The sequence below is a fragment of the Oncorhynchus keta genome, chromosome 19, assembly GCF_023373465.1.
Source record: "Oncorhynchus keta strain PuntledgeMale-10-30-2019 chromosome 19, Oket_V2, whole genome shotgun sequence".
NCBI classification, from domain to species: domain Eukaryota; kingdom Metazoa; phylum Chordata; class Actinopteri; order Salmoniformes; family Salmonidae; genus Oncorhynchus; species Oncorhynchus keta.
The window spans coordinates 44,579,351-44,591,390 of NC_068439.1; the positions used below are offsets into that span (position 1 = coordinate 44,579,351).

At 39.1% G+C, this 12,040-nt stretch overlaps 1 protein-coding gene across 4 annotated transcripts; it reads left to right on the plus strand.

Annotated features, from left to right (window-relative positions):
- Positions 1-4,647: 4,647 nt before the first annotated feature.
- LOC118375188 (uncharacterized) lies at positions 4,648-11,390 on the plus strand. 4 transcript variants are annotated; one of them, XM_035761689.2, is made up of 7 exons: positions 4,651-4,938; positions 7,877-7,969; positions 8,247-8,282; positions 8,529-8,549; positions 9,585-9,668; positions 9,786-9,803; positions 10,508-10,656. In XM_035761689.2, the coding sequence occupies exons 1-6, from the start codon at positions 4,819-4,821 to the stop codon at positions 9,789-9,791; spliced, it is 360 nt and encodes a 119-aa protein (XP_035617582.1). In that variant the 5' UTR covers positions 4,651-4,818; the 3' UTR covers positions 9,792-9,803; positions 10,508-10,656. The 4 variants fall into 4 exon arrangements, with proteins under 4 accessions (XP_035617580.1, XP_035617582.1, XP_035617581.1 ...); XM_035761687.2 differs by lacking the exon at positions 9,786-9,803 and having other exon boundaries at positions 4,648-4,938; positions 10,508-11,390; XM_035761690.2 differs by lacking the exon at positions 8,529-8,549 and having other exon boundaries at positions 4,660-4,938.
- The last annotated feature ends 650 nt before the right edge of the window (positions 11,391-12,040 follow it).

Consider the following 12,040-nt stretch of genomic DNA (forward strand, 5'->3'; position numbering starts at 1 on the left):
CAGTGGTTCTCAACAGGCAGTTAGTCTCGGAAGGGGGACTTGAAGAGGGAGACTACGAAGTCCATGCACTGCTGCTCTCTTTGTTCTGTGTTTGCAGTGCTAGTGTTTTTAGTTCATCTGTGTATCTCATATGTTATGTGCCCAGTACGATACGGTTAGCAAATGTTTTTAGTAGATAATGACATGACATTAACAGATTTAGATGGTTTGATGAGATGGAGGGAATGGGATGGGCAGAGTGGGCAGATTGTTGGGCAATCAGACGGCACTAGATGCAGAATTTCATCTGGAGAGACAGGAGAGAGGATGAGGAAAGAGGCAAAATCAAGAGACAAGTGCTGCGGCAAGTTCTTCCTGTGTCCTCGACAGGCAGCCACTCAAGTCAGGGGTGGTGGGATGGAAAAGCAAACAATGGATACTTTATTTTCAATAACATTGGCTTGGTTTAGATGGAAGCCCTCTCACCACGTCAAGGTACAGGCCAATTTAATTAAGGCCTCTATAACCCCCTACTCTGTCTTTTTAGTGTTTGACCTGATGGGGCTTGAATAAGCATAGCAATATGGTGATGACTCAACCCTGCTGTGTAATGGACTCCTGGACACTACTGCCATAATACTTACACAAATGTAGACCCTCCAGATATGCAAACACTAACTAGAAACCAATGCCCAATTCCATACCAAACCTGGGATAAATTTTTATTTGGACACAAAAGATTAATGGCTAGGGAGAAGGACCAGTAAGGAACTGGGCAACTGAACAGTCAATTGAACATTTTACTTGTGTAACATGTGCACTGGGAGTCGGGAAGCAAGTACAGGGAGTGAATAATTTAATAAATAAATGGAACATAATACAAAACAAGAAAAGCACACAGACATAAATCTGAAACAGAGTCAATAACGCCTGGGGAAGGAATCAAAGGGAGTGACATATACAGTGGGGCAAAAAAGTATTTAGTCAGCCACCAATTGTGCAAGTTCTCCCACTTAAAAAGATGAGAGAGGCCTGTCATGTTCATCATAGGTACACTTCAACTATGACAGACAAAATGAGCAGAACCCCCCCCCAGAAAATCACATTGTAGGATTTTTAATGAATTTATTTGCAAATTACGGTGGAAAATAAATATTTGGTCACCTACAAACAAGCAAGATTTCTGGCTTTCACAGACCTGTAACTTCTTCTTTAAGAGGCTCCTCTGTCCTCCACTCGTTACCTGTATTAATGGCATCTGTTTGAACTTGTTATCAGTATAAAAGGTACCTGTCCACAACCTCAAACAGTCACACTCCAAACTCCACTATGGCCAAGACCAAAGAGCTGTCAAAGGACACCAGAAACAAAATTGTAGACCTGCACCAGGCTGGGAAGACTGAATCTGCAATAGGTAAGCAGCTTGGTTTGAATAAATCCACTGTGGGAGAAATTATTAGGAAATTGAAGACATACAAGACCACTGATAATCTCCCTCGATCTGGGGCTCTACGCAAGATCTCACCCCGTGGGGTCAAAATGATCACAAGAACGGTGAGCAAAAATCCCGGAACCACACGGGGGGACCTAGTGAATGACCTGCAGAGAGCTGGGACCAAAGTAACAAAGCCTACCATCAGTAACACACTACACCGCCAGGGACTCAAATCCTGCAGTGCCAGACGTGTCCCCCTGCTTAAGCCAGTACATGTCCAGGCCCGTCTGAAGTTTGCTAGAGAGCATTTGGATGATCCAGAAGAAGATTGGGAGAATGTCATATGGTCAGATGAAACCAAAATATAACTTTTTGGTAAAAATTTCAACTCGTCGTGTTTGGAGGACAAAGCATGCTGAGTTGCATCCAAATAACACCATACCTACTGTGAAGCATGGGGGTGGAAAACATCATGCTTTGGGGCTGTTTGTCTGCAAAGTGACCAGGACGACTGATCCGTGTAAAGGAAAGAATGAATGGGGCCATGTATCGTGAGATTTTGAGTGAAAACCTTCTTCCATCAGCAAGGGCATTGAAGATGAAACGTGGCTGGGTCTTTCAGCACGACAATGATCCCAAACACACCGCCCGGGCAACGAAGGAGTGGCTTCGTAAGAAGCATTTCAAGGTCCTGGAGTGGCCTAGCCAGTCTCCAGATCTCAACCCCATAGAAAATCTTTGGAGGGAGTTGAAAGTCTGTGTTGCCCCAAAACATCACTGCTCTAGAGGAGATCTGCATGGAGGAATGGGCCAAAATACCAGCAACAGTGTGTGAAAACCTTGTGAAGACTTACAGAAAACGTTTGACCTCTGTCATCGCCAACAAAGGCTATATAACAAAGTATTGAGATAAACTTTGGTTATTGACCAAATACTTATTTTCCACCATAATTTGCAAATAAATTCATAAAAAATCCTACAATGTGATTTTCTGGATTTTCTTTCTCATTTTGTCTGTCATAGTTGAAGTGTACCTATGATAAAAATTACAGGCCTCTCTCATCTTTTTAAGTGGAAGAACTTGCACAATTGGTGGCTGACTAAATACTTTTTTGCCCCACTGTATAGGGAAGGTAATCAGGCAGGTGATGAAGTCCAGCTGAATCTGATGAGGCTGGTGCGTGTAACAATGGTGACAGGTGTTCGTAATAATGAGCAGCCTGGTGACCTGGTGATAGGGTGTACAAGTGACATCTTGCAATGAATACATTTAATATGCAAATGTATACATTTACAGCCAATTTGAGCAAGTTTCAAATATTTACCAGCAAACAAATGGAAAAATATACAAATATTTACATGCTTGTAAACGTTACTTTACAATACAAGACAGTTATGTACTATATACCTACCAACCAACTTATACTTCACAGCCAATGTCTGCAAGAAAACACACCTTTATATAAATTAAAAACAACATTACCACAGGTTAGTAAGGTTATTTATAATAACATACAATTCACAACAGGATGCAATGTAGTAAAATACCTACCTTCTTGAAGTGGGGAGCCGGCCAAGCAGTGAAATCAAGGGTGGGGAAAAAAGACAAAACAGATGACGGACGATGGACACGATGGACAGAAATTCACTCACATTGACGACATGAGACAAACAAGACACGTGAAAATTCTAAGTAAATTTGCACTGCTGTCTTTCTCTTTCGCTCTCTCGCTCTCTGTCTTTCACTCTCTTCCCACCTCTCTCTCTCCCTCTGTCACTTTCTTTCTCACTTCCTTCCTCTCTCTCTTTCTGTACTGGTCTCTCTGTCTATCTAGCAAAGACTAGGTTCCATTTGGTTCCATTTGATCAAATCATTAATACAAGTCGATTGCCATAGCTCAGAAATATCTGTTGCTTGCATATTCGACATCACGTAAAGTACGTATTCGTTATATATCGAGGAATATAATAGAATAAACGCTAATTTAATCCAAAGTATCCGTAAGATCAAGTCGGAAGTCACCATTTACTGTACTTCCAAAATCCTAATGATAGAGCACGTTGGGGTCACCATTTACTGTAGTGTGGTAATATTTGATATGTGTATATTGTATGTACCTTTCATGCGACCTGTGATAAGACTATTTAATTAGCCTAAAAAAATGTTTATCTGACTCCATAAAGATAATTAAAACATGCAAGACTATAGTTGAGTTACAGTAATAGGCAATCAGCAAATGTCTGAGAATGGAATTCTAAATAGAATAGTATTTAATTACTTTGTAAAATGAATGGATTCAAATACAAGGCGTAAAGCATAAGCTACAAAGCATTAACAAGCTTTACAAGGCATTATTCTAAGCATGGTAGAGAGAGAGAGAGAGAGAGAGAGAGAGAGAGAGAGAGAGAGAGAGAGAGCGAGAGAGAGAGAGAGAGAGAGAGAGAGAGAGAGAGAGAGAGAGAGAGGAAGGAACCATGGGAGAAACAGAAAGAAAGAACCACAGCAGTTTAGGAACAAAATACATATAAGACCCTTTTAAAACTTCTGAGTTGTTTACCAATAGCATTACTGTAAAGTTAACCTCCAATCAGATATCAGACCTACTGACCTGTAAAGACAACAGAACCTCTGCTACCTAGAAGCGTGACATTGGGGGTTGGAAAGATAATGAGGCATTCCTCAAACACACAGATGAATCCTTGCATACAGTTTTTAAGAAGAGTTTCTTCGGAGGCTGCCCTACAATATCATATTAACAGTTATGGAGGTCAAAGCTCTTTCCATGGCTGACCATAACATTTGTGTAGTTATTATTTATCTTTAAAATAGTTTGTTTTAATATGTTTCCATATGTTTGAACATTTGTTAGCTTTTGGGTGTTTCCTTTTCTAGTCAACTCTGTATGGAAAGCAGGGCTAATTTAAATTATATTTCAATATAATCTATCAAAAAGATAAATGGGGTCCATTTCAACAATGAGTTCACAGTACTGGAGACTGTTACTCATCAGGGCCCTAGTTCAGCCTCATACATAACCCTTGTTGTTCCTCAGACTTGGTGAGGCAGATGGGGGAGGGCAGAGAACAATGGCTGGCCCATGCAGAGGGCGGTAGTGACTGACTCCGCAGGCACTGAGGGACCAAAGAATGCCTGGAGTCAGGCCAGCACCATGGATGCCACTGTGGCCGCCTACCCCCACCTTACCCGCATAATCTCCCATGGTGCATTGGAGCATGGGGACGACACCTTCAAACACTGCCCATCCAACGTCAGACGGATAGAAAAGTAACATAGATAGAGGAGCAACAGCAGAGAGTTTACAGAGTTGGTTTGGATTGTTTGCAAGAAGTCTTACTCCCAGATACAGAGCATTCAACCCCACCCAACCTAACCACCATCCAGCATGACCACAGCGAGTAGCTCAGGGCAAAGCTCATTTGGACTGAGCAGGAGGAAGAAGGCCCCTGGTCTGATGGATCAGATTAGCACTTTCTTTGGAGGCGACAAAAAGAAAGGGAGCAAGGTGAGCATCTGGAGTTACCAACTGTCATAACCAATTGCCTCACAAAGACTCTTCCAGTCTATAGAGGTCTAAGATGACGATGGTAAGGATGCATCTGTCCAGTTTTTGTGTTGAAGTCTGCAGTCAAGAAAGAGATTCTTTGAAAATTTGTGATTTACTAATTGTTCACAACTAAAATACTTGTAGAGCTAGAATACCTGATGTAATGTAATAATCTCAGACAATTGGTTAAATGTAATTGGTATTCTAGAGCTAATGTGTTGTGAAATCTATTGTGAAATGTAATATTAATTTTGTAAAATTGTATATAACTGACATAATTTTTCTGGACCCCAGGAAGAGTAGCTAATGCTATGGCAGCTATGTTGAGGAATATTTTTAGGCTAGCTATAGAACCGCTAAAGATAACAGGAATTCGCTTTGATGAACTGGAATACATTTAATTTATTTTCTTTTTAAGAGAGTAGCATTCACGAGCCAAAAGTGGTCCCCGAAAATGGTATACTACGTCACGTACACTGAATATACAAGGTGAATGCAGCTGAAAGCTAGGATCCCTTTTTAATGTCACTTGTTAAACCCACTTCAATCAGCGTATTTGAACGGGAGCAGACAGGTTAAATAATAATTTTTTAGTATTGAGACAATTGATTGTGTGCCATTCAGGAGGTGAATGGGCAAGACAAAAGATTCAAGTGCCTCTGAATGGGGTATGGTAGTAGGTGCTAGGTTCACCGGTTTGTGTCAACAACTGCAATGCTGCTAGGTTTTTCATGCTCAACAGTTTTCTGTGTGTATCAAGAGACATTCCTTCAACTTGACACAACTGTGGGAAGCTTTGGAGTCAACATGGGCCAGCATCCCTGTGGAACGCTTTCGACACCTTGTAGAGTCTGTGCCCCAATGAATTAAGGCTGTTCTGAGGGCAAAAGGGGGAGTACAACTCAATATTAGGAAGGTGTTCCTAATGTTTGGTATACTCAGTTTAGGTGCAGGTACAGTATGTGCACCACGTCATTGCTCTCTCTCTATCTCGCTCTGTTGTATGTGCATCTTGCTAGCTGTCACTCAAATGGGGAGGGGCTAAAGCTCATTGACTGGAACTTTAATTGCTAGGGGGCTGGCCCACATGGGGGAAAATGGCGCCGCACAGCTTCCAGTAAACAGTCGCTTTCAAACTAGGGATTTCATGGCTAATTGAGGTACAACAGTAATTCTGATCGTAGATTATGCATGTATGAACTACATATTGACACATCCATCCCAGTGTTTAAAAGAGTAAAAATAAATACTTACTAGTTGCCAAAGTTCCAAAGCATGTCTTTAATGTTTTTACCAATGTAGAAAAATCAGTGCCTTACCTCATAAAATATATTTGCAGTTAGAGTTCCTCAAATTATTGAAATAGTTAGAATCAACAGTCAGGTTTAGGGACAGCTCTCAGGGGAACTTGTGGGCAGATCTTGGATGGTTGGTGTTTGTATTTGAAATACAACTACTGCATAGTTTATTTGAATTCATAAAACTTTGACCACCATTGGTTTAGCTGTACAGATTTGATAGCAAACAGAATATCAAATGTGATCTGTCTGCATTAGGCACCAGGTGGTCCTCTGTGGGTTATAAGGTTTAATGTTTTTTCCTAATGCTGAGCATGTCGATCAAACACCCCCAAATGATTCTGAGCTCCACCTTTAGCTTATTTTCTCTAGAGTTTATCGCAACCAAATCTAAGGAAGGGGGCACGTTGCAGTGATGGCAGGTCAACAACAGCTTATCCCTGGTGATATGCATTTGTTTGTAATGTTTTATAAATATATATGCATTTTAGACCAGAAAATTGCAGCATTTTCCCATTGAAGACATACTGAAAGAATATCATGTCTTCTACTCTGCTCTGTGCTTGTGTTAAACACTTACAGATATGAGAATGTAAATTAACTTAATGCCGTAGTTTGTGTTACAGATGTAGGATCTTAATTTGACCAGTATTGTCATAGCAAAATAATCCTGCACCAACAAGATTTGAACATTTAGCCAATAATGTTTCTTAATTGGCAGTTAGGCTGGACAAAAGTAGGCTACAAAGTGCAATACTGTTGATATAACCGTGAGTTAGTACGGGTTTTCAGAAATGTATCTAAATCACGAAGCTCATCTGCATTTCCTGCAGTGTAGGAACATTTGCAGCAACAAAAGAGTGATCAAATTAAGATCCTACGTCTGTAGTTATGATCTGCATACACCTAAAAAAAAGGGAGGATTCTCGAATTCCGGCTGAATTTTCTTGCTGTAGTAAAGTTGTACTCCTAGATAGGTTCATTGTTTGCCAATTTCTTGGAAATCTGAATTTCTTTCTGCCCAATTATAGTTTATAGAATAGTCTTTATACAGGTTTTGAGCATCTTCCATTGAAGTGCAATCCTCCAGTCAGACAGCTTTAAAAAAATAACTCCTAATCACCTTCATATGAGGGAAGATTTGGTTATGCAACCCTTTTTGTACTCATCTGTATGCATTTAATATAATTTCTAATTCCATTGAGCAGACAATGTAAGAAAACTAATTAGGTGAACTAAGATGCATAACATTAAATCAAATCAAATTGTATTTGTCACATGCGCTGAATCATACCACCTCCCCCTTACAAGCCCTTAACCAGCAATGCAGTTTTAAGAAAAATATGTGTTAAAGTAAAAAATAGATAGGTAACAAATTACAAATAAAATTACCAAATAATTATTATGAAGAGATACAGAGCATAGTATCTGTTCAGAAAGTCACCTCAGGTTGAAAACGGTATTTCAAATACATATAAAGATGTTTATGGAGTAGATTAACATGTGCTCTATAACCATGTAGACATTTCATTGAGCCTGCATGTCCAACGGTAGCAGTAAGACATCAGTGAGTTTTTGACTCATGTTTATAACTTTAGGGGTCCTTCCGGGGTCATGCCACCTCCCCCAAGCCAGCCCCTCGACGTCGGGCTAATGAGAATGCCGTAATGCATTTCTTCAGGAGCTTGAGCGTGAGTATCTTAGGATTGAATACGTCACTGCATTTGTATCTGTTATAACATGTATTTGATTAGTTATATAAACAATTGTAAAGTTGAAAAAGTAGTTATTTAATACAAGACAAGTTGTGTCTCTTGGCCTGCACCGTTGCTTGAAAATCTTGAAAAAAATACATTTAAAAAAAATCAAATTCTGGTGTTGCAAAGGATTTGACCAATTAGCCAATGTCTTCATGTAACCATCTTTGAACTCATAGAATAGGACCTCATCATTTGTTGTGTTCTGTAGCCTCAGGCGACATCCTCTCCCCATCCCAAGTCCAGGGTGAGTTCCATTACATAATTTTTTTTCTTTTTTTTTCTGTGGTTACAATTTCTTTAGGCCTCTGTTGTCAAGAAAACAATGTTAATTAGCTTTTAAACATTCCTTGCTTTTTACATTGCATGACTTACATCTCTTCATGGGCCTGTGCAAGTTGGGTAGCTAGACTTTCAGCAGTTATAGTAACAGGCGCTGCTCCAGTAGGCCTTCATGAATCTTCCTGATCCTCTCTTTCTCTTTCATGTCTAGTGGAGGAAGGTGTTGGGCTTGGTAGGTCATTCAAACTCAGTCCTAAACCCCCCAAACACTGCTGGCTTTACAGCCCTGTGCGTAATAATGACATCTCAATGTCTCCCTCTGTCTGAAGACATTCTCTAATGTCGTTCTGTGACCGTCTTGATATGTTGTTCTTCCCTCTTACTTAACTCTTACTCTCCCAGCTCTGCATCCTTTCCCTTGTGTGATTCTTCAAGACAGTTAACATAAAAAAATATATATATTTCCTTACATAGCTTGAATTGAATTTTGCTAAGTACAAACATTGTTTACGTGAAATGTTATTCTTATTCTTACTCTGATGGAAAATGTCAACGCTGAACGCCGTTCTCCTGGAAAAGTAGCTTAGACTGTATTGCCATTATATTTCATTGTGTTTCTGACGATTCAATTCAGTCACTGCTTCTGGATGACTTTGACACTCCTCAACTATTTCTGAACCACAACCATTAAGGACTCAGGGACCCCTATATACAAAAGTTCCACCTTTCCTTTCCTTACCAGTCTGAGACTATTTCCTCGCTGCCCCCTCCTCTGTTCATAGTGACTCACTAATCTTCCTGCATTTGTGTGTTTCTTCATTCAACTCCTCTGTGTCCATAGAGTGAGCTGTCCAGTGTGTAAGAGTTGAAATGTGCTCCTCGCCAGTTCTCTGTGTTATGTGTGTTCTGAAGTAATGCATGCCTTTGACTTCCATCTTTCCCCCTAAAGGGCGCTGTAATGCTGGTCGTTCTTTATTTATCTCTCTTCCTGTCTAATTCACAGCATTCTTTTACACTAATTGATCACTGTATGAAGCCAATTTATTTGGATAGCAACATGACATTTCTAGGTTTTATTCAAACGAGAATTGTAGTAATATAACATTTATACCCATTGTATTTATCAAAATATTTTCAAACTCAATATAACTATTAGTTCGACACCATTTTGGTGTCCTCTCTCCCTACTTCATCTAATAAGAACTGAGCACTGATACGGTTTCAGGCCCAGCCATGTTCCTTTTGTTTATAAAGTATTTTGTTCTAGGCTACGCCACCGCGTGCTGATGCCACAAAGTCACCTCACAGACGCCGCAGAGACCAAGGAACACTGTCCAAAATCTTCAACCTGGTGAGACATCCTGACTTTTGTGTCGCAAGTTTATCTTGTCACTACACAGTTACACTGTCTAAAGATGCACCGAATAAACATTGTTTTCTTGTTTGTGTTTACCTCTCAAAACAACAGTGGTGATATCATGAATCAGTGAGTAAATTAGAGTTGTAACCAAGCCATATCCATCCTGAATCATCATTCATCTATACATAAAATCCCCAAAAAGCTAATTACATTGAGATGTATTTGCCATCATAATAAGCTAACAAATATGCATCAGCAATTAATTAAATGAAAAAAGCATATATTTTTAAGGTTGGGTTCCACTTGTATACGTTCCTATACATTTACATATTAGTTACAGTGTAGGTACACATTGTTATAAACAGGTATAATAGTAACCAAACAGGTATGTGAGTGCACTGTAATTACACTATTTGGCAATTTTCATGTACATATATAGGTATTAGGGAAATGAATTACAAACTGTGTATTTTGCTTTTTCAGTTTAGCTTTTTCATGCTTTTTCAGTTTAATCTCTATTGCATCACTCCTTTTTATTGATGGTATTATTTATTGATGTCTTTATACCTACCTCAACCCTATATCCCGAGAGTATGTACTAATTAAGAATCCCTGAAAATGTGACATTTGACAATCATATAAATACAAATAACAATTTAAACCCCATTCTTCTCATAGAAAATAGAAATACTTATTTCCCTCGAATACAGAGACACTCGTCAAACCATGACAAGCACTTTTAAACTCTGTATTTCCTCCGTTGGTTGTATAGAAATATTATTCAGATGTCAATCATCTAATGTATTACTTCTACTTCCCTCTGTCTACAGGAGACCAAGTCCCGCCCTCCTCCCAAACGCTGGAGCACCATCTTCTGAGCTGTCTTTAGATGAGAAAATCAATGATCCAACAGAGAGGGAAAAAGGATGAAGAAGAGAAATAAGATATCCATTTGAAAGACTCATAACAACCCTCGACAACATTAACACACTAACACCAGCCAGTCTTCTTTGTTTGTACATAGTGACACAATCTTGGCACCTAATATTTAGCCTGCTGGGATCACAATATGCAGTCTTTGAGTTCATCAATAGCCTTATAATCTTAGCTCTAAGGGAAAGTTCTTGTTTAGATGTATTTTTCATAGCTTTCAGATTTTTTTGGTAATGCTTCAAAATGATTCTACTGTAACATTTGTCTCAAAGGGCTATTCACCTCACCCTAGCACCGTGTTCTAATGACGCTAGTGTCTGCTATCAATGGGTTGTTGTTCATGTTATGTGTTTTTCTATTTGTCTGCATTTTGTATCTGTTCTTCTATGCATAGAAATATGCTTTATATTCCCCTTTTCTGCTTTTAGGAGCTCACACACAACTGTGTTTTGTTTTGTATGTTGCCATTGATGTGAAATCTAGTCTGATTAAGTGCTTGTGGGTCTTGTTATGCATGCAATAGTAAAAATTGTCTTGTGAAAAGTATTTCATGAATGCAGTGTTTTTGCATTTGAAAATGTAATGGGAAAAATACCTGTACAAATTATAAACTAACATTATGTAATATTCTATTGTAATATAACAACAATTACATTTGATTAGTTTAGTCATATTACGAAAGTCTTGGTTAACTTATGCACTTAAATAATCAATGTTGTGTACTGTTATGTTGTCCATGCCTAATAAAACAAGAACAATTAAAACAAATGCCCTTCCAAACTGCACTGTTAAACTTTTTCAAAACTGTTTAAGAGGACTTTTTAGGGAACGGCGTCCCGCCAACAGGACAATTGTAAATCATGCAGCGCCTTGTGTCAAGATCGCAGATTTTAGAAAAACAACAAATGTCGGTACATATAAGTGTCTTATACAGTTGAAGTCGGAAGTTTACATACACCTTAGCCAAATACATTTAAACTCAATTTTTCACAATTCCTGACATTTAATCCTAGTAAAATTCCCTGTCTTAGGTCAGTTAGGATCACCACTTTATTTTAAGAATGTGAAATGTCAGAATGATAATAGAGAGAATGGTGGGTCAGAAGTTTACATACACTCAATTAGTATTTGGTAGCATTGCCTTTAAATTGTTTAACTTGGGTCAAATGTTTCGGGTAGCCTTCCACAAGCTTCCCACAATAAATGCATTTTGGCCCATTCCTCCTGACAGAGATTGTGTAACTGGCTCCGGTTTGTCGGCCGCCTTGCTCGCACTTATTCAGTTCTTGTCACGTTCTGACCTTTATTTCCTGTGTTTTGTATTTAGTTAGTATGGTCAGGGCGTGAGTTGGGTGGGCAGTCTATGTTTGTTTTTCTATGTTTTGGGGTATTTCTATGTTTCGGCCTAGTATAGTTCTCAATCAGAGGCA